The sequence below is a fragment of the Centruroides vittatus genome, unplaced genomic scaffold (genome assembly GCF_030686945.1).
Source record: "Centruroides vittatus isolate TY-2023 unplaced genomic scaffold, ASM3068694v2 contig_290, whole genome shotgun sequence".
In the NCBI taxonomy this organism is placed as follows: domain Eukaryota; kingdom Metazoa; phylum Arthropoda; class Arachnida; order Scorpiones; family Buthidae; genus Centruroides; species Centruroides vittatus.
In genome coordinates this window covers 329970-348890 of record NW_027121846.1, presented here as the reverse complement: position 1 = coordinate 348890, position 18921 = coordinate 329970, and the positions used below count along the sequence as shown (strand labels likewise).

General features: G+C 30.7%; 1 protein-coding gene across 2 annotated transcripts; it reads left to right on the top strand.

The window, feature by feature from the left end:
• Window positions 1-1052: 1052 nt before the first annotated feature.
• On the top strand, window positions 1053-18921 carry BORCS5 (BLOC-1 related complex subunit 5). 2 transcript variants are annotated; one of them, XM_067266930.1, is made up of 6 exons: window positions 1053-1213; window positions 5293-5379; window positions 7580-7748; window positions 17088-17281; window positions 17360-17548; window positions 18105-18921. In XM_067266930.1, the coding sequence occupies exons 3-6, from the start codon at window positions 7583-7585 to the stop codon at window positions 18318-18320; spliced, it is 765 nt and encodes a 254-aa protein (XP_067123031.1). In that variant the 5' UTR covers window positions 1053-1213; window positions 5293-5379; window positions 7580-7582; the 3' UTR covers window positions 18321-18921. The 2 variants fall into 2 exon arrangements, with proteins under 2 accessions (XP_067123031.1, XP_067123032.1); XM_067266931.1 differs by lacking the exons at window positions 1053-1213; window positions 5293-5379; window positions 7580-7748 and adding an exon at window positions 11149-11265.

Here is an 18921-nt window from a genome sequence, read left to right as displayed (position 1 = left end):
TACAAACCAACAAAATATTTTGTGGTGTTTAATTAATTAATATGTATATGTTTATTATTTTCATTTTATGAGTGACTTCTAAAACTGTGAAGGGTTGGTAAGGGGTCTGACACAAAGTTCAGTTTAGGGCCTCGAAATATCTAAATCCGTGCCGAGGAGGATCAGCGAATAGTTCTCCTCCGAGGGTAGTGGAGAATTTGAGCGGTTTATGCAAACCGGCAGAAGTTCGTTCCAGCAGAGGAGACGAGTTTCCTCTTGTTCCCGGGGACCGTCGCCGCCGTTACGCGTAGATATTGGGTTACCTGCCGTATACCAGTTCGTCCCTCGAATTGTCCGCTGCCTTCCTCAATCTGAGAAATGAAGTTACCGGCAGGTAACGTTCACAAAGTCTAAAAAACTCTTAGCACTAAATTTAAAGCTTCCTTTTTCTAACCTTTACAGGCCATACGTAGGCCCATTGTTCGACTTTGTCTTGTCTTGTCATAACTCCCTCCCTCCCTTTCACTGTAGATGTCATTTATGGACAGCCCGCTATATAAATTACAACAACCGATACTTTAACATTGCCAAACGGTCTGTCCGATAAAATCCGGCAAATTGATAGACCAATAGGTTAATGTTACCCTAGGTATACAAAATGGTGGCTCGTCTCTGATTCCAGCAAGGAAACAGTGTGGACGCACGTTTTAACCTAACCTAACCTATTCTAATAAATTACCATATTTATTAGCAAACAAATTATTACAATAGGGGTAATTTATTAGAATAGGTTATGTTAGGTTAGAACGTGCGTTTCCACTGTTTCCTTGCTTGAATCAGAGACAAGCCGCTATTTTGTATACCTAGGGTAACATTAACCATAATCGGTTCTTTTCGTTATAAAAGACGGATTTCTTCGAATTTTTTTCCTTTATTTCAAGTATATTCAAATACAAGCGTGATATCCTCTTTTGCAGAACAGTTTATGTTTCGTCCAATTTTCATCTGTTGAGCTTAATTTAGAAAGAAAAGGTATTTGATTATAATTTATAATCCTCCGACAGAGGAAAAAAAATGAACGAAAGGTTGGCAACACTTGCTTTGTTTCTATAGCATTTGTAGTAAACACGTTGTGCGTGATGTAGGAATTTAGATTTGTTAAGACGATTTTAAGACGATTGTGAATCTAATTATTTGTATAACAGCAATAAAATTTTCAAAATTTTGAAAGTAGGTATGTTTTGCCGTTCTTTTCCTGAGCTATTATTCAAGTATATTTATTAGTTATTTTCTAGGAAACGAAACTGAGCTCTGCGGCATCGAAAAAAAGGTTTAAAACTGATTTCCATCTAAAATAAAACTTGTCGTAGAGATCAATATAAATTGACAGCAATCGAAAATTCAGCTTACAACCTGCAATCGGCCCATAGACTTTACATGGCGAACTTTGACCTCGAATATCTCGGCCTACAGATTGAACTTCAAAATTCCAGTTTCGTCGGGACATCGACCTTGCTGAGTTGTGCATATTTGTAAAATATCATGTTTAGTTGTCGTGCGATTGCTTTAATTTTTGATCACATACAAAACGCTGATTTACGCAGAGCTCTCATTAGTGTAATATTACAGGCCGTCCATAAAGTACGTAAGGGCGATTTTGGCCATTCTAGACCTCCACCCATCCCTGTGTAAGAAATTGTAATATTTTCTTTGATCCCCTTTCCTTCCCTATCTTGTGTAATATTTAGGCATAATTTTATAGAAATATTTTTACAAAAATAATTTTTTTTAATGAAACCCTAAAAACCTTAGGTCCAAAATATATAATTATTAATTAGTTAATTAATATGTACTATTATTTTAAAAGACTATGTGACCAAGAATTCACACTCAACAACCTTTTAAAAAACCAGTAATAGTAATTGAAAACAAACGTTTTCAACCGTTAACTCGGTCTTCCTCAGGTTCTAAATATTGAGATTCGTTACAAAACTCTTTCAGAACGTATTCAAATTTTCGAATAGAACAGTTGCGTGTTCGTGTTGCCATGGTATCATACGTGCCGTTGACATACGTAATACGTGTGGCGCAAAAACACAATGTAATTACATTCCGTATATAAACGAAGGGATATGGATGTACCGTACATTAAATAGAGCTATGGGGAACATTCCCTTCGTAGCAAAACGTTTGTTTTCAATTACTATTACTGGTTTTTTAAAAAGTTGTTGAGTGTGAATTCTTCGATTACACCAGTACAAAAGTTGAACCTCTATGTGAACAAATTTAAAAATATAAAAATTTAATAAATTTGAATGAACAATTTATTTTAAGAACTTTATTTTTTAATTATTAACAATCTTTTTATTATTATCATTAATCAACATTAAACATTATAATATTCATTTTTATATTCATTTTAATTTTCACAAAAGGATGCAAAAAACTTTGACAGATTGACCAGCTAGTGCATGTGTAAATAGAAACTTCATACAAAATAAAACAAGAGAGAATAGAAACCACATTCTGTTGCCATATTGGTTACATCTTGGCTAAGGCCAAGAAAATAAACTACATGCTGCTAAAATGTGCTAGGTACTCCGGGGACTAAATCATAAAGCTTATAAAACTCTATATAATGGGGCAATACAACCAATGCTACTTTATGCGGCCTCTAGCTGGGGTCATGCAAAAATTAGTAGAAAGTAAATTACTCTCTCTTCAAAGACAGTTTGCCATCAGAATTTCAAAGTGCTGCAGAACTGTTTCTACTAATGCCTCTCTGATTCTAGCAGAGCTCCTTCCTTTGCCACTATGTATTGTAGAAAAGGTTCTAAACTACTACATCAGAACTACAAACATCAAGCTCAACGACAGTCTCTACTCCTATCTACGGCTGTTCAAATGCTACCATATTCCAATTATCCTATCTCTGATCATCACCCTGTAAACAAGGTTATCCTCAGGGTACATTTGGTGTCACCTGCTTCCTTCATGGATAACCATGCAGACAATATCTACACAGATGGGTCCAAAAGCCTTTTTCATGTCTGCTCAAGTATCTGTATCTTCCTTCAAACTGACATATTTTGCCCAAAATATGTTAGAAGGTACAGATACCTCCACATATCAAGCTGAAAAAGATGTTGTCTACCAAGCTGTTCAGGTGGGCCACTTCACTACCAAACAAACCTTTGTCTATCAACATTTACAGTGATTCTCAGTCTGTCCTAAAAGCTCTATCAAATCCCAATTGCAATAGCAATAAACTCACATATATCCAGCACCATATTAAAAATCTTGTAAATAAGATAACGTTTATGTTTGCTCATGACCATACTTGCATACTAGGAAATGAAAAAGCCAACTTTAAGGCTGTCAGCTGCAAAGGACATTGACTTGGACTACACTCACATCCCTCTCTCACACAGCAGCCTTAAAAATTATATTTATGACAATGCTATGCAAAAGTGGAATCAACAATAGTTGAGCAGTAAAACTGGTAGAATAACAAAACTTTATTTTCCTAGTGTTGAATATAGGTACTCATCACCACTTAGAGATTTAACGTTTACTACCGCTCAACTACTTACTGAGCATGTATAACTGGGCAGAAACCGCCTCTTTCTTTTGCTCTACAGAAAACCTAGACACCGTCAACCATATGATCTATTACGTCCAATAGACTTATTCTGAAATTAAAAATCTTTACGCTTGGTTTCAGGTGGCCATATCCACTAAAGAAACTTGTTCAGAAGCCACTGTTTAATGATTTTTACAATTATGTTCAAAAAATATGGAAGAAAAGATTATTTATAATTTCTAGTTTTACATTTTAGTTTTCACTAAAAACCGAATACTAATTTTATGTTTACTTTGTATCATGTATTTTGGTTTGTGTGTTCTTAGTGTTATATACCCATAGGAGTGTGCACTTATTCAAATAAATAAAAAACGAGAGAGAAACGACTACACTGCCTTTCTCCCATGATAAAAAAATGTGTCTGCTAGTGTTGTTATTCTATCACGTCACACTTGATGGTGTTAGTACAACAAGCATTCTTAATAGAAACTGCCAAATTAAAGCCAAATTCAAAACCCCACCACTCATCAAGATCAAAAAATAAAAATAAGTATATTACGTAAGACGAGATCTATTACTCCCTACCCCTGAGTAAGAAATTCTTGACCCCCAACCCAAAATACCTTACGTAATTTATGGACAGCCCCTTATATATAATCAGGTTGACAACCTGTCCTGAAAATACCCTAAATAGCCTTGCTCTATGGCAATGCATATCAATAACATATTTGTCTTTTGACAGTTCAGAGAGAGACAAAATTTCACTTTGGGACTCAGGTGGTATAGACACGGCAGGTGTCGTGAACTTCTCCAGGGCCGTGTTCGGTAATGCAGAACACCTAAGTTAGAATTCTGAGTGGCTTAGTGGGTGGAGCTAAGAATGTTCCGAGCATCATTGAACAATTATTCTTTGACAACTGGGCAAAATGGTGGCCGAAGTTAAAATTATGATAGCAACAATTGTCAAAAACAAACTGGAAAAGGATGAAGTAACCAATACAATTATTCAAATGGAAGCTGTGTCAGGTCATGATGAAATTAATGAAGCAATTATTAATTGTAATTAACGAAATGGATCGTTACCTTCCGTTAAAATGTATTCGGAATCTGTTATACCGACGTGTGATAATTTTACATTTCAAAGTCATTTTAGAATGAGAGAATAACTTTGGGATTGTTATAATAAAATACATTTAGTCTAGCGGTGGGAGGAGTCAAGCAGTAGTTAGAAATGAGTTCAACATTGCAGCATAAGTAGACTTAGCAAGAATTCTGTGTTACTGAACACGGCCCAGATCTCACCATGAGATTCTTGTGCAAGAACAGTCATGAATGTGATTTTTGGAAGCTCCTAGTCATCACTAAAACTCCACTAACCAATGTGGGCAGACTTTACATTCTCCCTTAAACTAATTTTTTTTCTACATTTCCCTCTATTTCTTATTTCCCCTAAATTGGCTTTACTGTATGAAGTATTATTTGTTTATTTGATTTAGTAGCACAACACAGTTTGGTTTCTCTATGACTGAAGTATTATTTGTGTTAACTTGAATTATTTATTCTCAGTAATGTAAGGCTTGGTAGAGGCCAGCCATCAAATGAATGAATTTGCTTACATGATGGCTGTTCCCAAGTTTAGGATAATAAATTATCAAAATTATTATAGCATTTAACAGTAATGTGAATTAATGAGATATATATATAAATAATTTTTATTGATTTTTTTCCAGATATATACAGTAGATTTATTAAAGATCATAATCAAAACGCTCTTCAAGAAATCAGACTAAATTAGATGAGACTGAATTAGATTTCAGGTATAAGACGTTTCATTAGTCTATTATTTTAAAAACATGATAAAATACTGTATTTTATGGCATACAAGACAAATTTTGTTCAAAAAAAATTACCCTGCATCTTATATGTGAAATTGCAATCTCCTATTCTCTAATGAATACTTTTTCCTAGATATTTCATGCTAAAATGGAAAGGCATCTTCTTATATGCTGTAAAATACAGTAATTGATTTTTAGTTATGTAAATAATGTTTTTTATATGACTGCTCAATAGCTTTGTAGTTTTAAAATCTGAAAAGAATTTTTAAATGCTTTATTTTTATTCTCGTGAATCAGTTCATAATAAAAGAAGTAATTTAAAATAATAATTTTTGTTGTTCATTAGGATTAATTATTTTTTGGATAAATCAAAAGTTATTCAAGCCAAACATGCTTGGAGATTTTGGAGATTGTCAGCTTAAATTAACTTTGTTCAATTTTTCATTTCAATATGGTGCCAAGTTCAATCCATTTTTACATCACTTGTGGATGTAAAATTGCTTCCTGACACTGCTTGAACGGCAGGTGTTGTGAACTTCTCCACGGCCGTGTTCGGTAATGCAGAACACCTAAGTTAGAATTCTGAATGGCTTAGTGGGTGTATTATTGCTGACTCCAATCAAATATTATGTTATTAAAGTGCTTTCCTAATAATAAATTATTATTAAAAGGAAAATATAAACACACATTACAGATTTTTTTAAAGCATTGCATTTATGTTTCTTAACATTGAGTACAAGTTCATTGGATATAGTTTTGACAAAAAATTGGAAATTTTTTAAAACTTTTTTAAATTTTTATTATTGATCTAAAAGATTATGCAATAGTTATATCATTTTGAATCCAGTATTAATTTAAAATTTATGAATTTAATTATTACACTTTTAACATATCTGATTTAATAACTGAAGTGTTTTAAGTGCTATTCATATTATTATAAATAGATGTATTATGATACAATAAGACAATAATTATGAAAAGGTAATAGAGGAATCCAAATTTTAAAAACATTTTTTACACCTTATATTAGTTTTCTGGAAGCTTTATGTATTTTACTGGATATAATATGACAGAAAACGAGTTCATTTTTATTGTCTTGTATAATTTATTTTTCATTCTTATTTATTAATTATATGTTATAGACAGTACCATCAAGTGACCATCTGGACTCTTCCCCAGAAAAAATAAGCTCCTATAAAATCACAAGAAAAACAAACAATAAAATGAAAACAGAATTACAAATACAAACATGTCACATAACACTTGGTAAAATGAACAAGTTTTTTAAGTAGAAATCTGATTTACATAATCTTTTAAATTTTAAAAATTTAATATGCAAAACGTTTTTTATTTCATTGACGTTTTGTTTATATATTATAATTTTAAATGTTAAATAATATTTATTTCACTAATGTATCCAGGGAGAGGGGCTAAAGGAGCAAGGGCCCCAATAAAAGGAAAGCCGAAGATAAAAAAATATATTTAAAAGTTAAAAATTATATTTACTTATACAGAATTCTAAACAAATATAAATACAGATAGTGGTAGTTTACTGTGTAATACAATTAATAAAAATATTTTTTACCTTATAGTTTTATATTTTTAGTTATATATAAGTCCTTTCTAATTGTTATAATATTTATAAATACAAAATTTATGATACAACTATTAAAAATTGGTATTAATTAGTAATGCACAGATTATTTACTTTAGAAAAACCCAAAATTTGTATTAAACATTATAAACATAATATGGATAAGCAGAGTAATATTTAAATCCATTGTTAATTTATATATCTTTTTCCCTACTTCTGCATCAAAGATATTATTTCGTGATTATACTCTGATTATTGGTATTTCTGGCCTGTATGATTAACCAAGTTCATAATAATCAAAATTTTTGGATATTAATCAGCATTAAATAAGCCATTTAAATCATTTATTAATAATAAATATTTCAATTAGTTACTTTTAAATTCATACCTATAGTTTTATCAGTAATTCATCTTTGTTAATTTTAATGTGATGAAAATATTGATGTGTATAGCTGTAGAACCTTAGAGTAGCTGCAAACCATAGAGTATAATTTATTGTTCATAGAGCCATGCTAGACATGTAAATAGAGACTTAATATTATGAGTCACATTTTTATTCATTGATAACAAATTTTTCTTTTATTTCAGAAAATGGGATCAGAACATAGTCATCAGTCAGCAAATAGCTCACAAAGGAATAACACAAATAATATTCCCGATTCTAATCAAGTCTTAAGAAGTTCTTCTCCTCGACCATCTATTAGTTCAGATTCAGATATACCATATGTTTCATATACTGTAAATAGACCAATTGGAGGTAACTTATTATATATAATCTTGGATTATTTTTTATTCTAAAATATATCATTTATTACTTATATAATTATATTGTGATAAAATAATATTTGATCAGATAAATATGATGTTTCTTCTGTATTTCTATATTTTCTGTTTGTATCAATCTTATAGATAATGCATATAATATCAGAGTTGTCAATTTCTTTTTTGTTCAGAGACCAAACTGTACTTTTAAGCTTAATGAGTTGTTAATAAACTAAGTACTGCTAGCAGCACTACTAAGCAATCCCATTGAGAACATTGCTAAACTTGTTTTCTTGAAGCACTGTGCACAGTGATCCTTGCAGCAGTCTCAACTGGTTTGAGATTAAATCTTCAGTGCTTATTTTAGTTTTTCTCACTGCAACAAAAATGGTTGCCTTCACAGTAGAAAAGTTGAATTCTTATATGGTGTGACAGTAAAGTTACAAGGTTTTAATCACCATGAATTGATATTTTTTTGTACTCATTTTTCTTTTAAAATACTCATAAAATCAGATTTGACAAAATTTGTCTATTTAAAATGTTTGCAAGAAAAAGCTGCATACACTAAATTCAAATCATTAATTTTACCTCAAAAACAGGTCATTGCAACACAATAATGAATTACTTTTAAAAATGTTTTGAATTAAATAATTTGCAAAGCATTTCAATAGCTGCACCAAGATCCTCCATTTAGGAACTGCATCACTGCTCTATGTACTGTACATTGTTGAAAGACCTTCAGTAACAGTTGCAGTACTTTCATGGTGAAAGCTGCAATGCTGAATTTAATAACAAGCATAATTCAGAGAAGTAATTATTTATCAGTGTAGAAAATAAAGCATTGAATAAGAACGATTATAAATAGACAACATTTATTTTCACTTATAACTATTTGCATTTTGCATAATATACCTGCCCAAATCAGTGACAATTTCTCTGTCACCAATATATCCTTAACAACACTTCCAATATTGATAAACTCAGTATAAAACTGATTAGAATAGTATAAAAGAACAAATACTTTTTCCGAGCAAAAATTTTTTACTGAAACTAACATTTCCAGCCTCATTCATAGCCTTCCTCGGGTAGAACATTCCCACAATGAACATTCAAATGTAAGTATACTTTAAAATGAATCTGAAGATTTTTAAAAATTTCTACTTACATTTAAAGTGTAGATAATTGCTTCTTGCTCTTATTATTTGATTTAAATTTTTTTAATGCATCAATGATAACTGAATTTAAGGACTCATCATGCCATTTTTGAAAAAAGTTTAAGTAAAAAGCAAGAGACCAATGTTTGCTTTGCTGTTTTTATTTGATTAAAGATGCATTTTGAAGTTTTACATCCATTTTCAGTTTAATCATGTTCATAAAACAGCTTTCATTTCTTTTAGATTTACAGGTTCTTCTGTTACTACAATATATTTTATAAAAGATATCACAAATTATATTGCTTTTTACATAAGGAATAATATTACAAATGTATTTCACATTTTAATATTTAAGACCATACATATTACAAAAATTACTTTCAAAAATTCAATACATGGTACCCAACAATATCTAAACAATTGTTACAATTGATATAAATATAAGTGAAGAGTTTTTACTTATAAACCACAACAATCTATTAAATAACTATAAAGTGCACATTCATTAAAAGCATGAGGTATACATTTTTAAAAATGGTCTGAAACTAGGTTCAAGAATTTAAAACCTCTTTCATCCGTACATGGTCATTTACATAAAATTACCAAACCACATGTGACTGCTCCCTCTAGCAACAGTAAATGGGTACTATGAATCATGCATTTGAAATCTTACATTATCATTTATTCTTTTTCTGTATTCATTTTTATAACTTATACATTTAAACTCTTATGTCATCAGAGGGAGTGAATAAAATAAAATTATAAAATTACAAATAGAAGATAAATATACCGTATTTACTCACTTATAAGACATTCTCACATGTAGGACAAGGTGTGACTTTAAAGATCAAAATAAAAAAATTAGATTTATTAATACAATTTAATTTCATTTTGTTTAATCACAAATAAAATGTCAAATGCACATAAATGCACACATTGCCCTGCAAAAATTACTGGCATCGGAAAAATCTTGTAAAATCGACAACATAATTTGTTCATGTAAAGTTGGACAATCGAAAACCTCTTTTGCTAATTCTTAACAGTCGAATCCACTTTCTGATGATTACATTTATGAGTTTCTCCAAATTCTGATTTCCAAATACTCATCTGTTTTCACATGGGATGGATTAAAACTTATATCGGGCTCCCATATGATTTTGGAATTTCAAATTGGAATTCAATTCAAAAGCTTTGCTTTTCCTATTGCTATCCATCTTTACTTCTGATAATACACAAGAACAATTGAAATGATCCAGATAAAGTACTTTTGTATTTAAACACCAGAGAGTGAGTGAGCATCTGGTAAAAAATGCAACAAAAATTATTGCAAAAATGCAAAGAATCCTTCTCTCACGCATATAGGACGACCTAGGTTTTTGAAGCAATGAAAAATGAATAAAATCTTCATCTTATATGCGAGTAAATACGGTAATATAAAAAATAACAAAACAGACAATAAGAAATATAAATAAATATATTCATACATTCATAGTAAGTAAACATGTGTAAAAGATTTCAGTCTAAGATTGGAATTAACAGAACCTAGTGCTCCTTTTCTATGAGATATCATCAAAGACCTTCCTGCACACGATAAGAAGTCTGCATCTTTATAATTATGAATTCCTCTCTCTTTGCTGCTTTAAACATTCCATGAAGCTTAGACTTCTGATATGATCAGTGCTGTAAACAGTATGTATCATCAGGTTTTTTAAATGTTTCTTCTATTTATAATTTTACTTTATTTACTTTCTCTGAAAAAATTAAATACCTTCTAAAACCGATAACCGGTGCAAACTATTTTTCGAAATGGCGAACGTTTTCACTGCCCCTCCTGGGCTCTTCCTCAGGCCAATTCTGGATTTGATAATCGAACAGCTTAAATAAATGGAACGTGTTCCGTAATTTAAACGATCGAGTACGTTGGGCACACCGCGTGCCGTTCCAAATCAACGGTTTGGAACGGCACGCGGTTGCCCAACGTACTCGATCGTTTAAATTACGGAACACGTTCCATTTATTTAAGCTGTTCGATTATCAAATCCAGAATTGGCCTGAGGAAGAGCCCAGGAGGGGCAGTGAAAACGTTCGCCATTTCGAAAAATAGTTTGCACCGGTTATCGGTTTTAGAAGGTATTTAATTTTTTTGTTTATACAACCCGGTGTGGGAGAAGTGTTAGTTTACTTTCTCTGATTGAATAAGAGTCTAAATGTAATTCAAAAATTTTTAAATTTATAGATTGATTTTAAATGTTCTGTTTGTGAATCTGAAGGAAGAATACCTATGAATGAGGCTGAAAATGTTAGTTTCAGTAAAAAGTGTTGCTGGAAAGAAAAAAGATATGTGTTTGTTTATACTAGGTACAAATTTTTGTTTTATCTATCTGGTTAGAGTATTCACTGATAACATGTTCCAAAATGTTTAGTTAAAATGCTTTATAAAGTACAGTGAGTTTCAGAACATATTCATTTTAATCTACCGCTGTTGATCACACAAAACTATAATGTGGCAAATCATATTTGGAAAAATTGCTATATTTACCAAGTAGAAATAATGTGGATGAAAGATTAAGTTTGTTTGACCAATTAGCTATCAATTGACAATCTTGTTTTATATTATTATTTTTACATAATCAATACAGAAAATTTAATGTTGTTTAATAAATTTAAGTTGATTTAAAATGTGATTATAATAAATTGCAAATCTTAAACTTAAATGTAATTAATAATATTTGTAAATAAATTATTGTTGCTATTCAAATTTAAGGTAATTCTGAAGTAATGTAAACCTAACATGGAGGATACTTCCAAGTTATTAAAAAAACCATGTAAGATGAAAATAAATAACTATATTTCATTCAGAAAACTATGTAAAAAAGTGACAAACACTTTCTTCTAATGTAGACCTGTTTTGTCAGTGTTGAAAATCTGGTCAGGAACATAGCTCCCTCTCTTATTATTTTGGCTAGTTTTTCTGGAAAGCTCTTTGTAGCATTTTCATCTGAAGATGCAATTTTTCCTTTAATTTTAATATTTTGAAATGCATTTCTTTTTTAATATCCTGTCAGCCATCTTTCACTAGCAGAAATTTCCTTTCTTTTACCTTGAGTTACTTGAAGGCTTGTTGATGGTTCTGATTCCTGTAGTTTTTCATAAATTTGTAGTTCCTTCTGCTTTTATATTTTCATCCCAGTTATCATTTGCACCAAATCCTCAATCCAAAGCACCAAAAAAATTTTCATTTTTTCTAAGACTTCTGTACTGTACAATGATGTTTTTGAGCTAAGTTTTGATCTGTAGATGATAGATTTTCGTATACAATTCCCATTTCTCTTAATTGTTCTGACAGTTGTTTCATTCAAGCCAAAACTTCTGCCCACAGATGTTGAACCTTCACCATTCACTAGGCAGTCCAAGATTTTTATTTTTGTTTCTAATGAAATGACTTTTCCTTTCCTTTGTAATTTTAGACATTTTGAACTTGTAATCTACTGTAAAAATTTGAATTTAAATATTTTAATTAGACTTGTAAAAATTTGTAAATTGGACTTACTGCAAACTTGCAGTATGTATAATTTTTTTAAAAATTTACTTACTCTATTTGTATATTTATATATTGATTAGACCAAACAAATTAACAAAAACTTTTAACTCTGCACTTTCAAAGTTATAAAATTTTAATCCAAAACTATTTTTTATATTATTATATATTACATATAAGCTATTTTTAATGGCCTTCATCAGGCTGTTCTATGAATTGAACACATTTTAAACATAAAAGAACCAATAGAAGATAGAATTCCTATCATTGAATCCTGGAACATATTGATGATTGGGATAAATTATGAATAAATATACAAACATATTTGAAGAAAAGCCCATATACACAGATATATAATAATACTAATTATGTATAAATTAGTTAACCCAAATTAAAAACAATCCAAATTTGGGATTCTCCTACAGATGGACAAAAATCCAGAAAACATAAAACAATTTGGTCTATTTCTAAGACCTTCATGTTATCATTTTCAGAAATGGAATGCCACAGGCTTCAATGTTTGGAAATAGAATGTGCAGAAAAACTCCACATCAATTTGAATTTAAACCCAAAGATTGACCAATAGGATATGCCTACACATAGATGTTGTAATATTGTTTTATAACAACTTATCAAATAGGGCCTGCCATGCCTGGGAAATTGTTTTTTCTTCTCAACATTGATACACAACCCTTGCATGGTGACTTTAAACATTTTAAGAGCTTCCAGTATCTTGAGTTGTTCCATGTTAGCAGTTATTCTAATCAAAGTTGCTTGCTGTAAATTAGGTCATATTTCGTTGTTACCAGCACATATCGAGAAGGTGGTGGATTGCCTTCCATTTTCTATATCTATAATTCATAACTGAGCATAAATCAGATATAGATACTTGACGACAACCTCTCAACCCTCTCAATATCTTGATCTCCATGATTGGGAAATTTATAGCCATTCTCCTATATCTTTATTTATATATTTCAAGTTCCTCCATCTGTGTAAGGCTGTGTCTGTTTATTATGTGTTTTGATCCCAGCTTCACTCCAGTTCAACTCTACAGCACCTTCAAAAGCATATGCTGTCAAAGTTGTTGAGGGTATCCTTTTTCTTATTGTATACTCATGTTCACTGATTCTAATTTTTAAGTGATGGGTGGTAGCAATAATGTATTCTAAGTTTTGGTCCACTTTGTGGTCAGTGATGGATATTCTCTATACACTTAGGTCTATTTGGCCCTTATCATTCTTGAGTAATTTAGAGATGTGGGTGTTTCTTCAGTAAAATGCACTTTGTTTGATAGAAATAGGATATCAAGTACTTGTTTGCATTTTTTATAAGGTTTGATTAATTAATTTATATATAATTGATATTGAAATTTATATCTCTAATTTTAATGTGTAATGTATAATTCTAATATGAGCTTATTAACAGTGTCATTGATTACAATATGAAGGGTTTCCCAAATAAAAATTATAGTACTGTACATCTGCTATAGCCATGACCATTGACACAAATACACATATGGTAGTTGGTAAATCCAGTGGCAAAATAAGGGTGACAGTTTAAAGCTAAGAGATGTTTATGAGCTAAAAGCTGAGTAACTTCCCCTCTTAGCTTAGTAGGTATAAGAGGGAAGTTATGGGTGGTTTTCAAAGTCAAATAAAAGTGATAAAAATGTCAGCAAGGTGGATAATGTCCTACATTAAAAGAAAATTAATATGTATTATTGATTGAAAATTAAAGAATACGTAGAAATTAAACAAACGTTAAAATCAGTTATAATCATTAGTGTTATATTGTTTGTTTCAATATTGAAAATTATTTATACAGCTCAAAATAGCAATAGTAAAGGGTAGTTTGAAGCAAGTGCTTTTCCTTAAGCATTACAAAAACATATGAAATCTTGAATGTTGCTCATTATTCTTCCTGTTTTCCCTTTTGCATTTGGATTTGAATTTGTCCTCAGTACATCTTTCACTATACTTTTTTGTCTCTCCATTGTTGTAATATTATCACATTTACCCATAGGGGTTCACAGTTAATATCAAGGCTTTGTCTAGCAAATTCAGTAATATGTCTTCCATGAATAATGTCATCTTGGTACTATTAGTCTACTTATAAATATTCCCATGGTGGTGGCTCATGTATATGTGATATTCCATCCTATATTGAAGGGGATGCTATATACAGCTGATTTTTCATGTACTGCATATTCATCCCTGTCATTTCATAAATTTTACATAGGGACAGCAAAGATGTAACAGATAGTACATATTTATACTTCTTAAAAATTCTAGCTAGGTTTAAGGAGATCATTTCCAAATAGGAGACAGAATTTGTGAATAAGTTTTTTTCTTTGCTAGCTAAAATTTTGGCCAAGAATTCTTTCCTTACTACCTAAAGGTTAAGATAGTTAAACTCAGAAATTGTATATCCTGCCTTCTGAACCTCTGTGCAAATACATTAAAGCTGTTCTTTAATTAACTAGGTTTGGGAGGTTGGATATAGATGGGTCCTATCTATAAGGAACATGATGGTAGAATTGGTGTAGCTTGGGTATTGGAAATTGCTGGAATAATTGATGAGAGTAGTAGATCAAACGTATGGTTTGATATACTCTTATGCTAATCTTACTGCCTGTTCTATGTAAAGATAAACTTGAAGAAGGAATTTTGCCTTGTTCTCTTGTTCCACAGTGAATTTAATGATGGGTAAATAAATGCTCAAGTAGTTGTATGAAGTCTAAAAATTTATTGTGTTCCATCCCATGCAACCAGTGTGTTGTCAATGCAGTGTAAATACAGAATCATATAATGTATGTATAATCTGAGGCTTAAATATTTTCGTTTTCTACATTGTGCATGTTAAGTTCTGCTAGGATAGCAGATAGTGACAAGCCCATTGGTACCCCTTCTCTTGGAAATGATAAGACTTGTAACAGAAATAAATTTTGAATGATAAAATTAAGAATCTCATAGTTACAGAAATGTTACATCTAATTTATAAAAGGAACATGAGGATGTTGTTAAGTGCTCCAATCCTTAATAATAGCAGTCTTAACATGAATTTTACCACTAGGCTGGGTAATGGCATTACTGCAGCCAACATCCTACCTAACCAAAGCATTTTCTAATACATTGGATGGATTCTTTAGTTTATCAATCCCTTGTGATAATTTGCTTTGAGTCTTTACTTCAAAGAATATTCTAGGGCATGTGTTAAGTTCAATATACATTAAACAAAATTGTAACATGTCAGGTATGTTTATGTTATCTAGTGTTGATGTACAGTCCACAGCTCTGTCACATGAGTCAGGTGTGTTATGTAACTGTAGACTTAAGAATGCGGGGTGAGATCTTCCTGTCTAGAAAGGGAGAAATTGTACATTCCCTTTGGTATGTCCAGTCAGTAATGACCCAGTGTGTGTTGCTCTGTGGCTGGTAAAGAGCCAATGTTATGATTATTAAATTAATTGTCGGGTGCCTGAGTGTTGCTTGCTTGTGGAGAAATTAAAGTTCAAATTTGTTGTTGTTGCATTATAAAAAATCTGTGTACTGTTTTAGACCGTGTAAACAGGAACATTTTAAAAACATTTTACAGCATGCTATATTGGAGGGTAGATCTACCACTCCCCTAATACCATCCTCACACCTGGAGTTTAATAGTGTTATCCTTTTTTTATGTAGTGCAGCTGTGGATAGATCTATGTTTATCAAGATCACTCCAGATTGCTGCAAACAAAAAGTTTTCAACTCTAGTACAGATAAAATACTAAAACAAAAATTATTCTTAGTTCTAAAACAAGTAAAAACTACTTTGACTTAATCCAACTTCAGTTATTAAATTTATATATCTAGTACAGGTGTTACTGTCCTAAAAATAAGCTTATATATAAGTTTTGTGATAAAAATCACTAAACAACACAGATGCTGAGATAAATTTGAAAATCAAGCTAGTAAGTGGGAAGTATGGAGTTAATTCCTACTTCCCACTAGCATAGCTTTCAAATGGTTCACAAATGTGCTTTGAATAAATTTTTAATACCAGATTCTTTGATTCAGATATCGTGATGACATTCTTTGTATCAAGAATTCAAAAACAACTAGTTCAGATATCAGTAATATGGCTGAATTTATTAAACAGTAAACTTGTATTGACTGATTCACAATGCACTGACAATGTTTTTTAACTTAATAATGATCCCTTAAATTGGATAATAATTTCATTTATAAAAATAATATGGTTAGAATATAGGAATTTCTTTTATGATCTAAAAATGTCTTTTCATCAAGGTAAGACTTTAACACTAATGTTATAGTACTTTTGAATAAGTGAAATATTCAGTAGTAGAAATGAATATAATTTAAAAGTACAATTTAATTACATCTTAGTTATTTAAGTTATATTTGGTTTTTCTGTTAAATATATATTCAATATAAATAATAAACTTATTTCAATAAGCTACCATACACTGTTGATATTGAACTATAATATGAAATCAAAACTGTTTTTGTCTAGTTCTTTGAAACCTAACTGTGTTATTTGAGATAGTTTCAGTTGCTTTTTCCATTTGATATAAACTTATTAATAGCAAAATTTCCTACTGCTGCTGTTATCTATATATTAATGTTTTGATTTTTTTCAGATTCTCCCAAACTTCCAATGAAAAGTCCTGCCCATAGTCTTCGCACAAAAACTCCTTCTCCTCACTCTTCACCTCGTACTCCACGTCCTAAATCTTATGCTGGTTCCACATCTGGACATGACATAGTAATTGTTCAACAAGGTACACAAATGCAAGAAACTTTAGATGGTGATCCAGAACTGATAAAATTACAAGTAAGATCAAAATAATTATACGAGTATTAATGTATCTTGTATGCAGCTGCAATATTTGTATTTTTTTTTAATCAATAGACAATTCCTACATTTCTTCCAATTATGAGAGGTGCACTAAATATTCCAACAGTCAGAGATCCAGAAGTATTAGATAAATTAGATCCCCAAGGTGTTCTTCAGTTGTGTTTGAGGTATCAGGAACATTTACGATACTGTGCAGAAGCTGTAAGCATAGAACAAAATGCCATTGCAGGCAGAATCCGTGAAGTGAGTTGTGAATTTATATTTTAGTCCAGAATGAAATTTTAATTTAAAATACAGTAGAGCGTCGATAAGTGGAACCAATTGGGGACTGGGGTCCTTCCAGTTAATGATTTGTTCCAGTTTCCGACTTTATACGAAAAAATACATTAACCTGTCCGATGTTCAAATTTTTCTCCGTTGCGTATCGCTTCCTGTTGAATTTTTCTCCGTTGCGTGTCGCTTCGTGTTGAATTTTCGTCGATTTTAAGCCTAACGAAAATTTTTATAATAATCATCGAGGCTATCGTATCGTTAAAAATTATTTCTGCATTTTGTACAAACAAAATAAATATATTAAAGAATATAAAAAACATGAAAATTATACTTTAGAAGTAAATTTAGTATCAAAAACATTCGATTCAGCACGACACAGTCCGACTGAAAATCGTTCCACTTTCCGGCCATTCCACTTACCGACGTTCCACTTATCGACGCTCTACTGTAATAACAATCTTCTAAACAAGGAAATGACATTTCTATAACTTAATTTATAATACTAATTACAATAATTTTCTTATAGGTTGATTTTGCTATAGCAACCCTAATGGGTCTCGTAACAGAACGTCAGAAAAAATTTGCAAAGTATGCCGAACAATTAGGAAAGGTGAATGAGATATCATCAACTTTAAAACGATGTCAGACAGCATTAGCAGAAACATTAGAAAGCATGGAAACATTGAACGCTATGCTTCCGCCCGAAGATCGATTAGAGCCATTTGTCATGGTAACTGGATAGGAATTACTCAATTCTGCAAAGGCTGATTCTGATTGAACTACATTATTCTTTTAAAAATAGAAATTTATAATAGCAACATAAACCGAAAGAAAATTCTATGTAAATATATAGTAATGAATAATCTCTCATTGCACTATATAAATCATGTGAAACTATCAACTCATTATTTTAAATACTACTAATATTTAGGTATTTCATTTACAAACAGTGATTTTCTTAAACAGTTAGCAATTTTCATATGCTATAAAGCTTGCATTTCATTCAGAATGGCTGGCTGCAGAATTTGAAATCTCTTTCTATCAGTTACAGGATTAATTGTTAATTAACTTACTATACTTATATAATTGAATATTTGTTTTAAGTACATCATTGAGGAAGATTTCTTTAACCAGTATTTAACTGTGCAAAAATATTACATTCATTTTAAATTCCTATTAGATGTAAATTATTGTATATTAATGTAAAATAGCTTAAGATAATTTTATTCTCTTTCTGTGTTTTATAATATGGAAAGAAAGCCATAAAAGTTTATCTAAATTAATGTATTTATGTATAATTTATATTGTGTGTTTAAAATGTTAAATAAAGTTGTTTAAAATTA

Bases quoted from the DNA above. Each gene is read 5' to 3' on its own strand.
- BORCS5 (XM_067266930.1), top strand. From the start codon at position 7,583: ATGGGATCAGAACATAGTCATCAGTCAGCAAATAGCTCACAAAGGAAT. The intron at 7,749-17,087 runs GTAACTTATTAT...GATTTTTTTCAG, and splicing joins TGTAAATAGACCAATTGGAG to ATTCTCCCAAACTTCCAATG. The intron at 17,549-18,104 runs GTGAGTTGTGAA...ATTTTCTTATAG, and splicing joins TTGCAGGCAGAATCCGTGAA to GTTGATTTTGCTATAGCAAC.